This window comes from Sturnira hondurensis, unplaced genomic scaffold, assembly GCF_014824575.4.
Source record: "Sturnira hondurensis isolate 20B ecotype Veracruz unplaced genomic scaffold, ASM1482457v3 Scaffold0016273, whole genome shotgun sequence".
Taxonomy (NCBI): domain Eukaryota; kingdom Metazoa; phylum Chordata; class Mammalia; order Chiroptera; family Phyllostomidae; genus Sturnira; species Sturnira hondurensis.
The window spans coordinates 165,808-188,594 of record NW_028088904.1 but is presented as its reverse complement, the minus strand read 5'-3'; the positions used below and the strand labels follow the sequence as shown (position 1 = coordinate 188,594).

The 22,787-nt window shown below is 37.5% G+C and overlaps 1 protein-coding gene across 2 annotated transcripts in view; it reads left to right on the top strand.

Moving 5' to 3' along the window:
- Positions 1-1,287: 1,287 nt before the first annotated feature.
- The window catches only part of BCAP29 (B cell receptor associated protein 29), a 44,170-nt gene continuing 22,670 nt past the window's right edge, over positions 1,288-22,787 (top strand). The window contains exons 1-6 of one of the 2 annotated variants that reach the window (XM_037065867.1): positions 1,288-1,357; positions 1,793-1,901; positions 4,828-4,928; positions 12,420-12,570; positions 16,429-16,564; positions 22,055-22,163. In XM_037065867.1, the coding sequence (XP_036921762.1) occupies positions 1,810-1,901; positions 4,828-4,928; positions 12,420-12,570; positions 16,429-16,564; positions 22,055-22,163 (589 nt within the window). In that variant the 5' untranslated portion in view covers positions 1,288-1,357; positions 1,793-1,809. Of the gene's footprint in view, positions 1,358-1,418; positions 1,463-1,792; positions 1,902-4,827; positions 4,929-12,419; positions 12,571-16,428; positions 16,565-22,054; positions 22,164-22,787 lie in introns of those variants that run through there. The other variant, XM_037065868.1, reaches the window with a different exon arrangement.

Sequence of the window (22,787 nt, the reverse complement as noted above, 5' to 3'; positions counted from 1 at the left end):
TCTGGATCTTTTTATAAATGTCTTGGCACCCCCAATGGCAAGTGGAATTTCCCCAGGAGTTTACCTGTGGGTGGTCCCGCTCCGCAGTTGTGGCAGTTCTGATCACCTGTACAGATATCTTAGGTGCATCTCCTTGCCAAGTGTGTCTGTTCTGACTTAGGTAGTTTCCCTCTAGAACCAAAGTGTCTGGCTGACTGACAGCCATTTTGGTTGACACAAGTGACTCCACTTTGTTTTATATACTTCATGCTAACTTGATCAGACCAGTGCCATTTTATGTGCCCTGCTCTCCACAAGTATACAAGCAAATAGGGAGCCATTAGCAAAACTTAGTTATCTAAGTTACCTCTGAGGTGAAGTATACTAGTGTTGTAATAACAAAATAATTAAGGTGAACAGCCATCCAAAGGTGCCAGTGTGGAAGAGCAAGGAGTTCTACATGTGTTTGGTTAAAAAAAATATCTTCCATATGGTTAATTTATGTTGCCATTTATTTACGTCATCAAGTATATTTATGATAAAAAGCACCAACTTAAATGTTTTTATATTCTATATGTCTTTTTCACCCTTTGTTTAATGTTCCCAAAATAACTGTTTCCAGAAAGATACATTCATTTGCATTTTTGATGTTATCGAGGTTGAAATAATACATATTTAATCATTTGAATGTAGTCACACAATTTGAAAACCTGGAAAATAGTCATTGAAAGAAACTACCCATACCTACAGTTTCCCTTTCCCATCAGTCCCCAAACATCACAACACCACCCTTAAGTTTATGGGCCTCTTCCCAGCCCGTGGACAACAGCAAAAAGAGAATACGTTTTCACTCCACATGTCCTACAGTCTCAGGAGAACAAAATGCTGCACAACTACTCAATCCTGGCCCTTGTAGTTAACTAGAGCTTATTTCCGGACAGTGAAGTCGGTTCTATCATAAAACTGAACCGAAATGCGAAAAGAGTGCGTTTCAAAAATGGTCATGGAATTTACACCATCTTATCCAACCTTCGGACCCGGGGCCATTTTCCCTGGATCCCATGCGGCTTTATCCTAAGAGGTCCATTAACTATGCTTCCTACCCAAACCACACAGTATTAGAAATTTAAAGTCAGCTCTCCTGAAGTTGCACCCGGGATTCCCACACATCCACTACCAATTAGGACACAACCATTTTTACCCGTATTCGCGCAGTCTGTGACACCTGCGAGGACTGCACCCTGGGCCTGAGCAGGAGGCCGGCGCCCCGCTGGTGGGGGTGGGGCACGCTGCCCTCCGCGGCCCCGCCGTGGCGTCTGACGTCTCGCGCCTCCGCGGCCACAGAGCGGCGCGGGGAGTCTGGCCGGCCGCAGGCGGGGTAAGGCCGGGCGAGTTTTAGGGGGGTGCCACGGTCCTCCCAGCGGCAGGGGGCCGCGCTCTCCGCGGTTGGGCCTGTCCCCGACAGGTTGATCTAGGGCCCGCGGCACAGTCCCCAAGCGCTAGGGTCTCCAGGCGCGGACGGTAGCCGAGGCTGGTGTTACGCAAAAGTCGCGAAGCTGGCGGAAAAACCCGGCGCGCGCAGGCTGCCTAGCACGCGGCTCAAGGTTCGGCAGGGGCGGAAGGCGCCGGTCTCCTGACCCCCGTCTTAAGGGTTTAAGCCTTCGCTTCCCTTGCCTTGCTTTCTGGGTCGGGCGCCTGCAGTTAGAGGAAGATCGGACTTCATAAACCCCTAGATGAAAACATTGGGAACCCGGGGGTTATACCCAATTTTTCTTGAACGGCAACAAAGTAAAACAAGTGTTTCTCTATTTAGGTGTGAAGAGAAAAAAAATGACATTCCAATGGGCGGCAGTTGCAACCTTTCTTTATGCTGAAATAGGACTCATTTTAATCTTCTGTCTACCTTTTATTCCTCCTCAGAGGTAGGAAAACGCCAAATTGTTACGATAAGTATACGACTAGATCCTTTATGCTGTTTAGTGTGATACGGAAAAGGTTTTCTTAAAATTTGTAAGTTTTGAGTGCTGATTATATAAAAGATGCACTTAAAAATAAAGCCACTAACAAATTTAAGTAATATATGACATTAAAATATCACTATTTATAAAACTTTTTCTTAAATGTACAAATTAACACCCCCCCCCTCCTAAAAGCAAATGGCAAGTCCTTTGTTTCTGTTAAGTACGGGTAGAATAAAGGTGGTGGTTTTAACATTTGTCTTGTCATCAGGTTTTACCTTTGTTTTATTGCCCTCAATTGGCACAGAAAACTAAGTGAAGGTGGGTAGATAAGTGATGTTTACAGCCCAGCATGGAGGCAGCAGTGTTTCAATGGGGCAGTGAAAACACAATTTAGAAACTTAAACCATTAAATGATTCTTAGTTTTGGCCTATCTAAACAAGAAATTGTTTCCTTAATGGTAATTTTACTGCTGTTCCCCACTCAGAGAATTAATGAATATGGGTTAAAAGTGCTGATTATGATAAGTATCAGAGCCATGCATTAGTTTTAGTTCCTTAGGTCTTTAAGTATTAAGTATTTTCATTGAAACATTGGCTCACTTTACCCCTGTGATAATCCACTTATTAGGAGTTCAGTTTTAGATCCAGAAACTTGCTTCTATAAACGGTGAAATACACTTGTAATAAAAATGTTACATGACTTTTGTTCATACTCATGGCATAAAAGAAAATCTTGCATAAATGAAATCCTACAGATAACCCCCTGAAGTTTACTAGGAACCAATGAAAGAGATTTACAAAAGTTTTTACCTTGGCTCAGGGTTCAGATAGTCTTTCACAACTCTTAGCTTGCTTCTTACCTACCTGGATTTCTACTCATTTCTGTCTGTGTCCATCAATGGTATCATCATTTTTTTCCTTCTTGCTCAAGACAGAAATAATTGAGTGATACTATAGGAAAGGAGGTTAGAGACAATTGTATCTAACCCACTCATTCTATAGGGAAAGTGGTCTAAGGTCATGTAGCTGATTAATGGCAGATTCCAGGCAAGAATCTTGCTTTCAGGTTAGTGCTCTTTCTACTCCATGCTTTACCTACCTCTCAGCACCTTGATTTGTTTTCTCATCCTCAGTAACACCCTGTTTTGCTTTTTGGTAATACTTGCAAGCACTTGCAAAAAATATTTTTAGTCTGTTTACTTTTTCTCCATCAAAATGATCTGTAATTTATTTTTCTTCCTGCCAAATAAAATTTTTCCCTATTCTGATCAAGTAGCTATTCGATAGATGCGTGCGTATTTATATTATATAAACATACTCTCATATACATGAGGAAAATATGGTATATTTGTACATATATCATTCATAATATGCCCTACTGTGTGTATCTCCATCTTTTTACCTTTTATATGTATATCACCATAATCTTCAAAGAAGAGCCTTAAGTCTTTTTTATTTGATGCTCTGTTCTTGTCTCACAAAACCCACTGGTTAATCACATGCTAAGAGGTCAGAGGTCAGACTGTCTGGGTTTATAGCCTATCTCTGCATTTTACTGTGCAACTTTCTACAAGTTATTCACCATCTCTAGTCAGTTCTCCCATTTGTAAAGTGTAGGTAATACTCATATCCACCTTATATGGTGGTTGTGGTGATGAAATTAGCTAAAACATATAAAATGCTTAGAACCATAGTATGTGGTTCTATATATGGTAGCTATTATTAACTCTTCCTTGAATTTAGTGTTAGTATAAACTGTTAATTGTTCTCTGTAGGGTGTCTCGTGTGTTTCATTTTACACTGGCCCTTGAAATGTAAATTTACATTTAGACCTTGATTGCCACTTATGTCCTCTTTCAAATAATATAAAATTTTTATAGTGTAAAATCTAAATAGTGTCCTTGGAATTGGAAGCATAGAGACAAAAGAAATCAATTTATTTTATGTCAATCTTCCTCTCCCCTCAAAATTCAAGTTATTATTTAGGGTTGTTTCCAAAACTTATTAGTTAATAATTTGTCATAATCTTGAAGTAAAAATTTTTTGAAGTTGTGTTTGAAGTTTGTTTAAGTGCTTATTACTCAGTTAATATTTTAATTCATTTCAAATGCCCTTGTGCAAAGTTTGTTACCTTTTCAGTTGTGCGATGAGTTACTTTATCAGTCTTTGTCATTATAATCCATACATTCTTACCTCTGTCTTTGTTTTTACCTTTTAACTAATCCATTATAGACTATTTACTTTCCAATTTTATTTCCTCTGTGTTCAAATGTTGATCATGGTAACTACATAGGTACCTACATGTACATACATATACCCTTCCAGTTGTATATGTAAGAGTTTTGCACTTTGTCGTGTGTATATATCTCCATTTTAAAAATCCATGGTAAAAGAGGGGAAACACTTTTACTTGGAGTAAATGTTAAAATTGTGCTACATAAAATAAATAGTTGATAGGGTTGGACCCACTACTCAAATATTGCTAATTTGGGGCCAGTATTTGTTATTTCCCTGTTGTTTGTTATTTCCTGATTAGGAAAAAGATATAAAATGATAGCTTCTATCAGCAATATAACATTTTACTGTGAGAATTCCTTTTTAAGATTTTGATCATGTATCTTCCCTTTAAGTTTCTTTCACTGTAGAATAATTAAGTTTCCAGAGAGAAGTTAATCAAATGTCAGGTTATTGTTAAGTTTGAGACAAGTATTCTTCATTTTATAAAACTATTTCATGAACTAATAACTCTCTGATATGACATAAATTAAATTTCTGTAATTCTTATTACTCACTACACAATAACCAAAATGTCAATTCAGTATTCAGAAAGTATATCAAACATTTTTTCAGGTTTTTTTGTACCTAATGTAATTGTATTGCTTTACAGATGGCAGAAGATTTTTTCATTTAATATCTGGGGTAAAATTGCAACCTTTTGGAACAAGGCTTTTCTTACTATTATAGTCCTATTGATTGTTCTATTTCTAGGTAAGTACTACAGTAGTAGATGCCTACTTTGAATAAGCTTACTCTAGTTTTTTATTTATTAATGAATTCATTGGTTTTTAATTAATGTTGCTATTGATATGCAGTTGACTTTGTATAGTATATGGATAATAGAGCAAATACTGATATATATATATAGCATATATTTATATATATATAGCATATATATATTTATGCTATATATATATAGCATAAATTTCAACAGAAATTTATTGTTCTTAACCTTTTTTAAGTTGTTTTAAAGCTTAAATAAACCAATGTACAGTGAACCCTCACCTATCACGGGAGTTACGTTCCAGAGATCCCTGTGATAGATGAAAATGCACAAAGTAGTGGCGTTATATTTATTTTATTATTTGTATATATTTTAAGGCTTTATAAACCCTTCCCTCACTCCTATAAACCTTTCCCACACTCTTATAAACACTTCATATGCTCTTAAACACTTTCTACACTCTTAAACCTACGTAATTTTAACAACATATAAAATTATATATGAGTACTTACCAGTGAAGTATTCCCCACTTTTCAGAGTTAAAGTTACCAGTTATACAGTCCTTTGTTGCTGTGGTGCCCTAGGCACCAGGGGCTTAGCTGTCAGGGAGGCATAGAGGAATAGAATCATTACGCCCTCAAAGGGACTCTTAGATGCAAGTTTAAAGACAATTACAACACAGATATCTGGGTACTACTGAAAAAAATGGAGTATGGACTGGTTGTTAGATAATATTAGGGAATTTTTTTATTAACCTTAGTTGTGTTAAGTGTTGTTACATAGCTATCGCCTGCAAACCAGATGCCAATTTTGGAAATCGAAGTTTTAGTGGAGCATAACCACACCCATTTGTTTATGTGTTATCTATACATGTTTGCATGGACAGCTGCAGAGTGACACAGTTGCAGCAGACACACCATGTGACCAAAAGCATTCACTATCTGCCCTCCTACTGAAAAAGTTTACCAACACCTATTCTATAGGAATATGTGCTTATTCTCAGGAGCTGCATGCTAACATATCACAAGTGTCATGATATTTTCAACTCACTTTCAGATAGTTAAAAAATTAAGACAGATAAAGCAAACATGGAGGAAAGTTAGCAATTATTGAATCTAGGTGGTGGAAATATGGGTTTTATTATACTAGTTTTTCAGCATGTTTGAAACTTATATGATAACAAGTATCTTAGATATTAGAATTAAACCCTTAAGGTTCTTGTCAACCCAAAAATTTCTTAAGTCTAGATAATTATATTTTTTAGAAGAAGTAGCTAAACTTAGAAAATTAAGTAACTTGCCTGATCATCCAGCTACTTCTTGGCACTTCAGCTTTTAATACGCATTGCAGAACAGGCTTTACTTCAGAATCCCTAAGAGCTGTTGTGTTGCAGGTTAAGTTTTACAAGGGCCAGCCTGCTGTCCCAGCCACCATGTGTGCCACTGTTTTGTGAGAAAATGTTTCCCATGTTCCGTAACACCAACCTCTGAAATGGAATCCTCATTATAAAACTGCGACCAACTGGTGTGATAGGGTGTGAGTAGGTAATTGTATCAGGGTGTGAATGGGTTTCTGCCTCATCCAAAAATGTCAATATTTGTCTCCTGGTACATTATTATTAATGTTATTGATTTAATCTCCAGCCATATAAGTAATAACAGTAACTGAGTAAAGAATAAGGAAAGCAGGTCCCACTTGGCTACAGCTAACTAAATGACTTCTGGGATGCCATTTCCTCTGAGTTTGATTTATCTATTGGCAAAGTCATTGGAGAGAAGATCATTGCTGCAGCTTTCTCTAGCTATGAAGTGTTTCAAGATCTAACTTTAAAATTATCACAAGAATTTCTACTGAAAACCGCCACACACCCCACCCATATAAGGAAGGAGAACTTTAGTCCCAGATTTGGTTACATCTATGAGAAACAAAGTTGAACTCACTTGAGCAAGAAAGAGGAATTTATAATAAAATATGAGGTTGTTTCAGAGCAGCCCAGAGAAGGAAGTGAGCCAAATTCTAGCGAGGAACTAATAGTCGCTAAAGTGCCCTTTTTGTGTCCCTGCGTTTCCCCCTGGGTCCACTTCACTCTTCCTCATCTCTGCAGACTCTCAGTCTATTCCCAAAGCAGAAAATGGCCACCACACAGCTGCCAAGTGTTAATCACTCCAGCCATATGCAAGGATTAATTAGCTAATTCTGAATCCCAATTGTAAGGAAAAAATTGGACCGGCTAGCACCAGGTATGCAGCCCTTGACTGGTAAGCTGTGACAGAGTCATGACTGCTTGCTGTAGCCTACATCTATGGGCAGAGTGCATAATTCCCAGAGTGTAGGGAAGTCATGGATGATTACTGCAGGAACTTTAACTGTGGATGAGTAAAGGCTGGCAGAGAGGGACTTACTTTTTAAGTGTTTGCATTTTAGAAGAGGATAGTAACATTTACTTCACTGAGGTATTGGAAGTTTTCGCCTCGATAGATTTTTAAAGTTATAATTTTTTAAAGACAAATGGCAAGATAGCTTGTATTAGATTAATCCTGCTGTGATAACAATTATGAACACTGGACAAAATAAGAAAAAAAGTATTTGAAGGCTTAGGAGAGCAACCAAAAGTAGATGGAAACCGGAGGCGAGTCAAACCTTGAAAGTAGGGAATCACACAGGGCGTGATCAGATTTACATAGCTCTTTGTCTAAGGACAGTTCTCAGCCGTGTGGCATGGTCACACAGACCTCAAAGCGGAAAGCCACAGTATTACTGACTTAGAGGTGTCAAAGGTCAGAGAGGCTGGAAACTAAAGGAAAATATCCAAAAACGGAGAAAGCATCATAAAGTGAACCCCAAAATCTGCATAAAAAATCACCTCAAATCCTTGGTTGAATCTTGCACCCTGGATCTGTAGGGGAGATTATGAAGAGTTCTGTAGAAAGCAGCAACTAGAACACTAAAAACTGAGCAGATTTAGATGCTGCCCTCCAAAAAAGAAACAGTTTAGAGTTTCAACTCCCACCATGTTTGAAGGCCATGGTAAAAACCTTTGAACTTTCCACTAAAATCACAGAAGATTGCTTCTTCAGAATAGAGAAGTTACTGTGTCCCAGGAATTAGGAATTTAACTAAAATTCAAAACAGACTAGCCTTAAAAAGTGTAAAAATAAAGTCTCTGAAAACACCTGTAGACACTCTACTCTGTTCACAAAGATACACTATATTCTGGCCCATAAATATAAGCCTCAATAAATTACAAAGGAATTGAAATCATGCAAAATATGTAAAAGAAAATTCAATAACATACCTGAAACAACCCCATGTGTTTGGAAATTAAATAAGACATTTGTCAATAATGCTTGGATCATAAGAAGTTCGCAAAGGCAAAAGAGAAAGTATTTTAACTGAGTAATAATGAAAATACAATGTACAAAAATTTGCTAGATAATTAAGCAATAAAGTGCTGTTCAGAGTATATTTATAGCCTTGAATGTTTATTAGAAAAAGAAGAAAGAGTTAAAATCTGATTTTTTGCTACCTTAGAATATTCATTCATGATTTTTTCTAAAAGGTTAGTCATAAAAATTATATGATCATCTCAATAGATACTGAAAAAGCATTTGAAAATATTCAATATCTATTTATGATTAAAACCTCTAAACAAAGTTTATATAGAGGGCATGTACCTCAACATGATAAAGCCATATATGACAAGCCCCCAACTAATACCATATTCAACAATGAAAAGCCAAACGCTTTTCGGCTAAAATCAGGAACCAGACAAAGATACACAATTTCACCATTTTTATTCATAGTATTGGAAGTCCTAGCCAGAACAGTTAAGCAAGAAAAAGAAACAAAAGGCATCCAAATTACAAAGGAAGAATTGTCACTATTGCAGATGACATGATACAGAAATCTAGATCTATCTTGATATAAAAAACTCTAAGACTTCGTAGTAAAGACTGTTGAGTTAATAAGTAAATTCAGTAAAATTACAGGATACATCAATACACAGAAATCTGCATTTCTATATGCTAATAAAAAGCTATCAGAAAGACAAATTAAGAAAACTTCATTTATAATCATATTAAAAAGAATAAAATACCTAGGAGTAAATTTAGCCAAAAAGCTGAAAAACCTGTGCACTGAAAACTCTATGACATTAATGAAAGAAATTGCATAATAAGAAAGATATTCTGTGCTTATAAATTGGAAAAATGAATATTGAAATGTTTATGCTACCCAAAGTAACCTGAATGTTCGGTGCAATCCCTATCAAAATTCCAATGGCATTTTTTTACAGAAATAGAATAAACAATCCTGAAATGCTTATGAAACCACAAAAGACCCCAAATAACCAAAGCAGTCTTGAGAAAGAATAAAGTTAGAGGCATCATGCTCTCTAATTTCAAACTCTATTACAAAGTTATAGTAATAATCAAAACAGTATGGTATTTGGGGGAATGAGTGAAGAGGTGAGGGATTTAAGAGGTACATATTGGTTGTTATAGTATAGGCATGGAGGTGTAAAGTACAGTGTAGGAAATGGAGTAGCCAGAGAATATATGCATGACCCATTGACATGAACAATGGTATGGGGATTGCTTGAGGGAGTAAGGGGTGCTGGGTGGAGGTGAGGGAAAAGTGGAAAAAATTGGGACAACTATAATAACATAATCAATACAATATAATTTTTAAAATATGGGCTTCAGGCCAAGATGGAGGCGTATGTGGAAACACTGTGCCCCCTCCCACAACTAAATTTAAAGACAGCTAAGTTTGAGAAACAAGGACGCAACCAAAACAGTGAAAATTGAACTGTACAGAAGTCCGACAACAACGAACCATTCAGCCAGACCAGTAAGAGGGGCGAAGTCAGCGGCGGAGTGGGATCAAGCAGGAAAGATAGTTTTGTCCTACAGACCCAGGAGCAGAGGCAGTTGGTGGATCCCAGACGAGGGGCAGACCCAGTGAGGGCACAGGGCGGCTAGCTAACTGGGATCACACATTCGTACACAGATAAACCAAGAGAAGGAGCAAACAGTGAGACAGACCACTGAGGCTAGGGCCCCAGCAACAGGAATTACAGCCTGAAAGCACCAACTGGAAAGACTTTCTCGGGGTCGAGGGGCCAGGAGAGGCTCCTAGGCCCACAGAGAGTTCGTTGGAGAGACCCACAGGGTTCTGAAGAGTACACGGGCCCACACACCCGGGAACCAGCACCAGAGGGGCCAGTTTGCTTGTGGGGAGCCACAGAGGGGACAGAAATCTGACGGGGAGCGGAGCAAAGCGCCATTTTTTTCCTCTCTGACCCCGCCCCCACATATAGCATCACAACCCAGTGGCTGGGTCACCCGGCCCTGGTGAACACCTAAGGCTCCACCCCTCAAACATAACAGGTGCAAACAGACCAAACATTATGACTCAAGAACAGCTCAAAACTCCAGAGCCTATAATTCTAAGTGACCAAGAAATAGCCAGCCTTTCAGATGCACAGTTCAAAATACTGGTGATCAGAATGCTCACAGAATTGGTTGATTTTAGCCACAAATTAGAGGAATATATGAAGGCTAAACTGATTGAAATGAAGGGAATTACACAGGAAACCAATAGTGATGGAAAGGAAACTGGGGCTCAAATCAAGGGAGTGGACCAGAAGGAAGAAAGAAATGACCAAACAGGAAAAAGTGAAGTTACAAGAATTCAAAAAAATGAGGAGAAGCTTAGGAACCTCCAAGATATCTTTAAACATTCCAACATCCAAATTATAGGGGTACCAGAAGGGGAAGAGGAACAGCCACGAGTGGAAAACTTATTTGAACAAATAATAAAGGAGAACTTCCCCAGTCTAGCAAAGGAAATAAACTTCCAGGAAATCCAGGAAGCTCAGAGAGTCCTAAAGAAGTTGGACCCAAGGAGGAACACACCAAGGCACATCATAATTACATTAGCCAAGATTCAAATGAAGGAGAGAATTCTAGAAGCAGTAAGAGATAAGGGGACAGTCACCTACAAAGGAGCTCCCATCAGACTGTCAGCTGATTTCTCAAAAGAGACCTTACAGGCAAGAAAGGGCTGGAAAGAAGTATTCCAAGTCATGAAATGCAAGGACCTACAGCCAAGATTACTCTACCCAGCAAAGTTATCATTTAGATGGAAGGGTAGATAAAGTCCTTCCTAGATAAGGTCAAGTTCAAGGAGTTCATCATCACCGAGTCCTTATTATATGAAATGTTAAAGGGACTTATCTAAGAAAAAGAAGATAAAGAATACAAACAGTAAAAAGACAGCAAACTCACAGTTATTAACAACCACACTAAAACAAAAGCAAACCAAGAGGACAGCTAGATCAGGAGCGGAACCATAGAAATGGAGATCACATGGAAGGTTAGCAACAGGAGTGGGAGGAGAAGAGGGGAGAAGGTACGGAGAATAAGTAGCATAGATGGTAGGTAGAAAATAGAGGGGAGGGCAGGAATATTATGGAAAATACAGAATCTAAAGAACATGTGACACATGGATGTGAACGAAAGGGGGGGATGGTGAGGGAGGAGTGTGCAGGGTGGAGGGGAGTGAAGAGGGGAATGGGACAACTGTAATGGCATAATCAATAAAATATATTAAAAAAAAAGAAAATATATGTAAACAGCATGGTATTGGCATAAAGGCACACATAGATTGATAGAGCAGAATAGAGAGCCCAGAAATAAAACCACACATATTCAGTTAATTTTTGATAAAAGAGCCAAGAATATATTTGGGGAAAAGACAGTCTCTTCAGTAAATGATGTTGGGAAAACTTGACTACTGTTTTACACAATACAAAAAGTAACTTAATGTACACCTGGAACTAATTCAAAATAATTTTGAATGTAAACTGTAATTGAAAAATAAAATTTAAAAAATTAACTCAAAATGGGTTAAAGACAAACTTATGACCTGAAACCACAAAACTAGAAGAAAGCATAGGTGGTAAGGGTCTTGGCAATGGTTGTTTTGGAGTTGACACCAAAAACAAAGGCAACAAAAGCAAAAATCAACAAGTAAGACTATATCAAACTAAAACATTTCTGCAGAGCAAAGGAAACCATGGACAAAATAATAGATACAATAAAATGTTAGTACAGTAAAAGAAATAGTATAGTCTTTCAGAATTGATTGTAATGGAATATGGCCTATGTGTTACTGTTAATAGGTTAAAATGTAGTCACCCTATTAGGGATATAGAAAGAGTAAAGGATAGTAGTTTGCAGTGTGGCTAAAGATGAGACAGTAAATGATGGTGAATACTAGATGGACAGTAAAAACAAAAATGGTGAGTACAGATCATCTGCTTTGAACACAGTACCCTCTCAAGTACTTAGGAAAAGTCTCTGCTTAAAGTCCACTATTTTAAAGTTATATCAGTTACTCAAACTCCTTTTCATTTTAATAATAATTTTATATTCTTACAAGCCAAAAGTAATGTGTTCTCTTTTGTGCAATAGATGCTGTGAGAGAAGTAAGGAAATATTCCTCTGTTACTACTGTTGAAAAGAGCTTGCCCAGCAGACCTGGTGCCCATGAACATACACAGATGAAACTTTTTAGATCTCAAAGAAATCTTTACATTTCTGGATTTTCATTATTTTTTTGGCTGTAAGTAAAACACACACATTTGAAACCAATTTGTTTCTCATTTTTTAACCTAAACTATAGATTTTTATGTAATATTAATTACACTAATATCTGCATAAAAGAACTCAGACTATATTCCCAAATAACAAGCAGTAGTTATGGATTCTAGGTATGAAAGGTTAATAAGCTCTGCATGATCTAACCCCTGCTTCTATCTGGAGCCTTCTTTCATACTGTTCTCTGACAAGTACACCACATTCCTACTCCACTATTCATTCATTCTTTCTTTTAAAAAAATATTTATTGATTGTAGACAGGGGAAGTGGGGGAGAGAGATAAACATCAATTTGTTCCACTTATTTATACATTCATATGTGCCCTGACTAGGTATCAAACTACCAACCTTGGCATATTGGGATGATGCTCTAACCAACTGAGCCACCCGGCCAGGGCCTTCATTCATTCTTGTAACAAATATTTATTAAGTACCAATTGTATAATTAGCTGCTGTCTGCTTCAGGATCTTCTTACCTGCTTTTCCTTCTGCCAGAACACTCTTTCCTCTTTCTCTGGCTAACTTTTCATCATTCAGTATCTTTCCCAGGGAAGCCTTCTGTGACCATCATTCCCCTCAAAGTAGATAGGTCTCCTCTTGGACTCTCCTATAGAATGTATACATACTGTATTTTGTCATGTATAATGTGCTCTTGTTTATAGTGCACACCCATGTTTTTGGCCCAAACTTTCAGGAGAAAAAAATCTTTCATTTTAATTTTAATTCAATTATTTATTTATTGATATTTAGATACTTGTTTTTTGTATTATAAAAGAATTTTAGTATTTATTTTTGAACATATGGTGCAAGAAATTTTATGTAACATATAATTATAAAATACAAGAACAGATACAAGGTCTTTCAGGTACATCCTGAGTATAATGCACAACCTTATTTTTCCCTCAAAAATTTCGGCAAAAATGTATGCATTATACACAACAAAATATGATACTTTCTTTCAAGTATCATTCATGATCATAATTAAACACTGATTTAACTCTTGCCTCTCCAACTACAACTTAAACTCTTTGAGAACAGGAACTTTGTCTTAGTTCTTACTATGTCCCCAGTATCTGAAACAATACTTAACACTTAGCAGCTCCTGAGGAGATGTCTGTTGAATGAGTAATTGAAGATACTAATTACTACTTCTAACAATAGAAGTTACCCACAAACACACATGTATGAACAGTCTGGGGGCTTGACCAGCCTCATACAGCACTCTTTAAATAGCAAAGTTTGAACTGGGGGAAAAATAGAGTATTGTTACTGGCCCTGCCACACTGTCTGAATTCTGTTTCTGCTCCTCTTGGCTGGAAGCATCTACAAAGAAAAACCTTAAATTAGAAGTACCATTGGACCTGTATTTCAAATGTTAGTCTTCTAACAAAGATTCTTTTTTCATTATATTTTATTGATTATGCTATTACAGTTGCCCCAATTTTCCCCCTTTGCCCCCCCTCTACCCAGCACCCCCCACTCCCTCAGGTAATCCCCACACACCATTGTTTATGTCCATGGGTAATGCACATAAGCTTTTTGGCTACTCCATTTTCTACACTGTACTTAACATCCCCATGGCTATTAAGTCCCATTAACATTTCATACAATAATGGTTTGGTAATGATGAACTCCTTTGGTTTTCTCTTGTCTGGGAAGCTGTTTATCTGCCATTCAATTCTAAATGATATCCTTGCTGAGTAGAGCAATTGTGGCTGTAGCTACCTGCTTTTTGTGACTGAGTATTTCCTGCGATCGCTTCTAGCCTGCAGAGTTTCTTTTGAGAAATCAGCTGAGAGTCTTATGAGAACTCCCCTGTAAGTAACTAACTGCTTTTCTCTTGCTGCGTTTTATCTTTAAACTTTGGCTTTTAAATTATGGTATGTCTTGTAGTGAGTCTCTTTGCATCCATCTTGTTTGGGACTATTTGTGCTTCCTGGACTTGCATATCTATTTCCTTCACCAAGTTAGGGAAGTTTTCTTTCATTATTTTTCAAATAGAGTTCCAGTTTCTTGCTTTTTCTCTCCTCCTTCTAGCACCCCTACAATGTGAATGTTGGAAAGTTTTAAGTTGTCCTAGAGGTTGCTTACACTATCCTCAATTTCTTGGATTCTTTTTTCTTTCCATTGTTCTGATTAGTTTTATTTTTCTTCCTTATGTTCCAAATCATTGATTTGATTCTTGGCTTTGTTCACTTTACTGTTGTTTCTCTGTAAATTGTTCTTTATTTAAATTGGTGTATCATTCATTTCTGACTGGATCTTTTTTATGCTCTTGAGTTACTTACTAAGTTTCTTGAGCATCCTTATAACCAGTGTTTTGAACTGCATCTGACAGATTGTTTATCTCCCTTTCATTTAGTTCTTTTTCTGGAGTTTTGATTTGTCTTTTCATTTGGGCCATGTTTCTTTGTCCCCTCATTTTGGCAGCCTCCCTGTGTTTGTTTCTATGTATTAGATGGAGCTGATGTGACTCCCTGTCTTGGTAGTGTGGCCTAATGCAGTAGATGTCCTGTAGTATCCAGTACTCAAAGTGTGTGCTTCATGTGGGCTGAATGCGCCCTTCTCTTTTAGTTGAGCCTTGGTTTCTGTTGGCAGGTGAATGGGAGAGATTTTTCTAGGCACATCAGCTACAAGGACTAGCTGTGACCACTGACCACCAGCCTCTGCCCTCTGTGGAGGATCAGATGTGCACGGGAAGGTAGCAATGCTCCAACATGATTTGAGCTGTCCCCTGGGAGCACAGGCACTGGAATTTTCTGGGTGGTGTAGGCCAAGGTCAGCCCCCACCTTGTTTTGCCTAGGGCATCCCTGTCTGAGCTATAAAGCAATCTGCAGGTAGCTGCTACTTGTGCTGGGCTTGGAGATTCCTAGCTGTGAATCTACGCTAGCTGCTGCTAGTGCTGGCATTGGGGCCACTTAGCAAGAGGCCCAGAGTTTGGTGGCTCACTGAGGCCCACTGTTGCTTGTTTGAGAGGATTTAGGAAGTTGTGAAGCATGTGGAAAAGCCACTGTTAACAGCTGTAAGTTGTGCCAGATGGATCCACAGGGGATCTCCAGGGCAGGGCAAACAGTGTTAACCAGGTTGATGGAGTCTCAGATATGGCACCCACCTGGCAGCTCAATGGCTCTGTGGGGGGAAGGTTCAGAAAAGGGATGGTGGCCTCTGCCTGCCTTTTTGTCTGAGAAATAGTTGTCCCCCAGCTTTTGTCTTGATGCCAGACACTATAGTTCCTGGTACCACTGATGCCTGTCTAGCTGCTACCCTAGTGCTGGAGCTTAGAGGCAATAATTGTCAGTAAGTCTGTGTTTGGCTTAAGATGAACTGCTTGGGACTCTAGAAGTTTCTTCCACTGACTCAATCCCCCCTGCCTTTTGCAGCCAGAAGTAATGGGTACTTATCTTCCTGGCACTGGAACCCTGGACTGCATGCCTGGTGTAGGGCTGGGATTCCTCGCTACTGAGATATCCACAATTTTTATCCCCCACTTGTGGACATGGAACCGGCCCATTCTGCATCTCTGCCCCTTCTACCAGTATGGATGGATGTGATTTCTTTAATTCCATAGTTGTCAGACTTCCATTCAATTTGATTTCCAATGGTCCTGAGTGATGGTTGTTCTATAATTTAATTGTTATTTTGATGTGGCTGTGCAAAGTCTAACAAAGATTCTAAACAAATGAGTCATAGGTGTGTTTTGACTGAAAGACTTGGATGTTTTTTAAAAATTGTCCTCCCAAATTGTCATCTCTCTTGACCACACCCATACTTAAAGGAATATTGTTTGTCAATGACTATTTATTTTAATGTTTTTTTTCTTTAGAGTGCTGAGACGTCTGGTTACTCTTATTACCCAGTTGGCAAAAGAGCTATCAAACAAAGGAGTACTTAAAACTCAAGCAGAAGATACTAATGAGGCTGCCAAAAAATTCATGAAAGAGAATGAGAAACTAAGACAGGTATTTAAATTTTCTTTGTAAAAATTTGTGTGAATGTTGTTGATATTCCCACAGGATGGTATATTATTTTTTAGCACTGAAAAGAGCACTTTGCTTAATTTATATGCAGAAAATAACCAAAAATAGCAATATTGTTCTACAAATCAATTATATCATTTTATTATCTTTTAGATTTATTTGTTTTCATAGTTTCCCTACATAGTAGATTAATACCATTGGACTTTCTTTCTGTGATTCAAGTAGAAAGGTATTCTGGGAATGTGAATTTTAATTCATTCATTACCATTAATATTACTTTTTTAAAATATTACTTTATAACCTAAAACAAGTATTTATAAGTCTCTATATTTCTTTTTTTTAATCCTCACCTGAGGACATGCTTATTGATTTTAGAAAAAAGGGAAGGAAGGGAGAAAAAGAGAGAGAGAAACATTGATGTGAGAGAGAAACATCTATCCATTGCCTTTCTTACGTTCCCTGACCAGGACAGAACCCGCAACCAAGGCATGTGCCCTGCCTGGAATCCAACCCTGGACCTTTCCATTCACGGCACCGTGCTCCAACCAAATGAGCCACACCAGCCAGGACTAAGTCTCTATATTTACATTTTCTTTCCAGTTAAATTAGTTTTGTAATGCTGTTTTGTTTTATTTATTTATATAGTGTTATTTATTTAGTTTTATTTTAAAAGATGGTTCTGTAGGAAGCAGAGGAAAGTAGTTGATGTAGATTGATGACTATATAATATTTTAAATCTTTAACTTTGTGGTACTGATGATAATGCTGCTTTGACAGCATTATCCACTTATGCTGGACCCCTGCCATTCAGGGAGAGTGCTTTTCCCATTAAATAAAAAGAACAAGTGGAAAAACCAAAGATATAAAATTATTTGGGGTATTTTTTTTCTTAAGTTTAAAATTTAGTACTTAGATCTCATACTTGAGTGTGTTCAGTTCATGGTAAGCTACATATTTTGAGAATTCTGCCTTTTAATAAAAATATCCAGTGGAACCCTGGCTGGTATATCTCAGCGGACTGAGTACAGGCCTGCGAACCAGACGATCGCGGTTCAATTCCCAGTCAGGGCACATGCCTGGATTGCAGGCCAGTTCCCAGCAGGGGGGATGCATGAGAAGCAACCATACATTGATGTTTCTCTTCCTCTCTCCTTCCTTCCCCTCTAAAGATAAATAAATAAAATATTTTAAAAAATATCCAGTGGAACCATTCATAAAGCAGACTTTCTTGAAGAAAACATTCCTAAAATAATGCAGTAAGATTATTTCCCTATTGTAAATTAATGAAATGCAAATAATTATATATTACACCAAGTTATATTTATATAAAAAGTTTTGGTTTCCTCAGTAGAGAATATAAATTATATCTAAGTCCTAAAGCCCAGACTCTTATAAGAAGAACTCCAAGCACCACCTTCCATCAGTTCTAAATGAGGTAGCTATTATATAGTACAGTGTAAAGCTTTCCAAAACCTATTAAATAAGGCAAAATTCATTTCAGAAAATTATGTTTGATGCTACAATATCATGATCACTTTCTCAAAACCCTGTTTTACTTTTTTTTGATGTCTGCCTTATTTTCCATGCAACAAAAAGGTATCTTTATATAAACAATTGAAAAATGTTTCTTAGATTATATGCAGCATCTTTTAGGGAAACCTTTAGAGAATAAGCATCAGTTTGTTTTTTACTTTGTTTTGTTCTGTTGTGAAAAGGCATTGAGTCACAAATGTCATGTAAATTTTCCTTTGTAGTAAACATAGGTCTGGGAAATCAAGCTGTTGGTAAAAGCAAACAATAAGTCATTTTTGCTTCTTGGGGAATATTTGAGCAACAGAATCAGCCTCATTTTGTACCTCAATATTTTTGCTTCATTTTATACCCTTTGATCTTATTTCCTAATGGTAAAAAGAAAATAAAACCTTCAAAGCTTTAATTAATATGATGGCTAGCCTCGAAGCACACAGCCGTTTCTTCCTAGACTCACCATGTGCCTGTGTAGATTTGATATTCTGCCCATCATGTCAGATTAATGAGTTGTAACTACAAATAGAACACTGGTTTTTTCCTCTGATTCTTGCATTTTTTTCCTGCTCTTTAGCTCTAAGAAAATAGAAAGTGCTTTTGTACTATTTGTATTATTTTTCTCATACGTGTCATAATTAATATATTTAAATTAGTATTGTCCTTCAAAGAAAGCATCCTCCGCAAAACATTTTCGGAATTATTGTCAGGACCAGTTACCATTCCAAGGAAGCTTATTTCATGACTACTGATTCTTTGATCCCCCCCACACAATTTCTTCCTTTTTTTGTTTTCCTTCCCTTTGGTTCCATGCTTCTTCCTGCGTATCTCTGATCAAATCAGTAGACCTAGATCATCAGAGGTGCGCCGGTATGCTAGGCTAAAACCAGGACACAGTGGGGAGGAAGTCTGTGAGTTGGACATAAATACGGTCAGTGCCCAAAGTGCAGCTAATTGCTGCAGAGCCGTGCCTGTGCGGACACCGCTGCTGCTGAGGGCCTGCCCAGCTTGGCCCAGCGGCTCCTGGTGCCACAGGCCTAGATCCACTCCAGGTCTCTGCAGGAACAGCTTGGGACCATATCCCCTTTGGGCTCACCTGCTGCCATCGGGGTGTGCCTTGTCTCACCTGGAGAGAGAGCCACAAGAAGCAGGAGTGAAGGGCACTGTCCTCTCCCCCACTGTGTCACCTGACTACCCAACACTTGCCCTGATCAGGTCTGCTGCACTCCTGGCCAGCCTCCCCAGATCATGTCCTTCAGTTTACAGTGACCTCTTCTGCAATCATAATCTCTTCTCCACTGTGACATGCTGAGACCACATATTTCAGTTTATAAAGTCCTCAGTTCAACCTTCCTTTGCAGTGATAAAATCTTTAAAAAGTGCAACTAATTGATCAATAAAGGCCATAGGTTAGAATGTCAAAGATGACTTATATTTCAAGTTACTCAATTCTTGTAGGTGTTGAAATACTAGTTAAGGAAGGATAAAATTGCTAGAACACCTCTTCATTCTCTGTCAGAGACACATTATCTAGTGGAAAGTGTATTACCCTGAGTTGCAAGAGACTTGACTGCTAGTCTCAACTCTACCAGTAATTAGCATTGTCACCTAGGGCAAGTCACCTCCTATGTTCTGGACCTCAAGGTCATAAATAATAGCTAACACTGTGCCAGGTATCACTTCTGATGCTTCACAGGAAGATATTAATTCTTAATTCTTGCAACAACCCCATTAAGTTGATACTGTTATTATCTGCAATTTATGCATGAGAAAGGGAGGCACAAAAATGTTAAATGACTTGCACAAAATCATGCAGCTAAGTGACAGCTAAGATTTAATCTAAACAATCTGACTCCGCCATCCACAATCTTAACCATGTTGTTTTGTGCCTTCTCTTGTATACTAGCCTATAAAATGACCTGCGGATGGTGCCTGAGACCCTTTTGTGTTCAATATTCAGTTAATTAAATGAAATAATTCTGTGAAAGACCAGTTAACTTTTAGTTGCTTTAAATAACAACAGTAGTGGAGTTTTACTGCTTACTAGTTTTTTTCCAGCCATGTACCAAGATAGGATAAGGTAGATGAAAGAGTGAACACATGCATTATTGTAGCTGGTAGCTATTGGATTTCAGATTCCAAGACTCTTGGTTTTTCTCCACTGTCAAGTTACACATAATAAATTTGGACAAGTTTGCAGGTGCAGTAATGAAAGCATATTTACAAGACCAACACAAATTCAACTTTTCTAAGTAAATGGCATAATAATTCAAGCAGTATAAACATTCCTGCAACTCAGTGATTCCCTTCCAATTTGGGCAATCACTGGAGAGTCTGTGTGAACTGAACTCAGTGAAGCAACAGCTACGATTGTTTTGAACTTGAGTAGGCAAGAAATTCACAGAAATTTGGAGAAAAAAATTGTTTTATTTCTGATCTTTAAATTTTTTAATTTAAAAAATTTTTGAAACTATAGACTTCTTTAGTCATAGTGTGCACTTCAGTCCTCTTACCTCCTAAAACCATTTCTTGGGATTATATAATATATTCATTAGCACTTTAATTCCTCTCGAGCTGCCTAATCCTTATTGGGATACAGTAGTGCTGTATTTGGTCTTGTGCTGCAGCTTGTATGCTCTCGTCTCATCCTTTTCAGTAGTCTGAGTTACCTGAGAGCAGAGATCATATTTCTCTTACATTTTTATCCCTTACAACACCTGGTATTGTAATATTTGCATGTTGTCAGTGCTCAGAACGATTCATCTGTTGAATATACCAGCTTACATTAGAAAAGGAACTATCTGCACAAGAAACTGTTTTCTATGTCAGTCTGTTTTAAATTATCCTGTGTTGCTTTTCACCTATGGAAATTGTCACTATCAAGTTGCTGCACTCCTGTCAAACAACCCATGCCAGTATGTACATACTTTATTTTTCAAACATTAATTTGCCTTTCTTGGTAACTTAAATTTCTTAAAATTTCTTTACAATGTCAGCTTCTTAATTCTATTAACAGTGGTGGTTTCCACCCAGACATACAGACCATGAAATTTATTATCTTATTTTAGTCAAATATTTTACTATTCAGACTTTAATTTTTCTTCCCTTGGAAATATAAGCTGGAAGCATAAAATAAATGCTTTAAAAGCCAGAATATGAAGAGCATTGTACATTGTAAAGGATTAACGGAATAAAATTAATTTGGGGACTCATCAATGAAAATTAGATAGAATTTTCCAGGCATAGAGATGGCCCTTTCATTTTGTGCTTACCCACCTCTGTCCTGAAAATATATTCTTCTCTTACAAATTCATCTTTATAAAAATAGTATGAGTAGACAGCTCACACTAATTGTAACATAATGATCTTCCAATTAATATCCTCAGAACTGATCTTTCCTCAGATTTGCATTACACAGTTAATTGATGAAAAGGCATACATATCATTTACCTAAATTCTATTTTCATTTTTTACTTTTATTTTTTTATCCTCACCCGAGAGTATGTTTACTGATTTTATAGAGAGAGAAACATTGATCGGTCACCTCCCATATGTGCCCCAACCAGGGATGGAAATCACAACTAGGTAGGTGCCCTGGCTAGGAATAGAACCCACAGTCTTTTGCTGAATGGGATAATGCTCCAACCAACCGAGCCCCCTGACCAGGGCTACATAAATACTTTTGAAAATATAATTTTAATCATAGCCCAAATAGAAACCCATGTTATTTGTATTTTAGAGGTTCCAGCCATTGTAAGGAGAAATTTATTTGTATGTTAGCCAAATGCCAAGTTTCTGTTGGCAAAATTACATTGCAGAAAATTATAAAATACTAAAAAGACACAGAATAAAATAAAGACTAATAATTTTTAATACTCAGACCATTTTTTGGAAGACCGTCTCGCTATTGCGATCTAACCTCACTTCTGTAACTCTCTTTTCTCATAGCTCTTGAAAGGCTATAGCAAGGAAGAGGAACACCTTTTGCAAGCACAAAACAAAAAACTGGTAGAAGACCAGGAAAAACTGAAAACTGAATTAAAGAAGACTTCAGATGGTAACTTCATGTGCATGTGCCAAAGTAGAAAGAGCATGGTATTTTATGCTGTTACACTTCACTGTTTTCCCTTAAACAAATCTAATGACTTAATGTTCTTCTGGCTGAAATACCACCAGCGACCTATTTATAATTTCTCTTCCTGCTCGAATACGAAGATAAAACATTGCTTCAGCCAAGAGAAACATGCTGTGTTATACCGAAAAACATGTAGGTGTTTCAGGTCTGTGTTGTAAATACAGATGTTCCTACCTTAGCAGAAGAGCTATGTTCCTGAAAAGTTGCTTGTAAACACATTATTGGAAAATAAATCACATTCTTCCATCACAGTATATTGCTCCTTTGAAAGAAGTGATCACAGGGGAACTGTTTTAGTTATAAGAAATTATATTGCTAATCTCGAGCCCTAATATTTCCTATCTGCCAGATAAAAGGAAAGCATTCCTTGAAAGAAATGGGTAGGCATAGAGTAAGAAAAATCTGATGATGAAAAAGCTGAGAATTTGAATGTCTCATTCCAAAATACATTGCAGTGAGCACTTGAGGTAGAGCATCCTAACTTCATTTCCCTGAAGGGAGCTATTTCTTCCACATTATTTTGCTTTTTAAAAACTGGTTCTGATA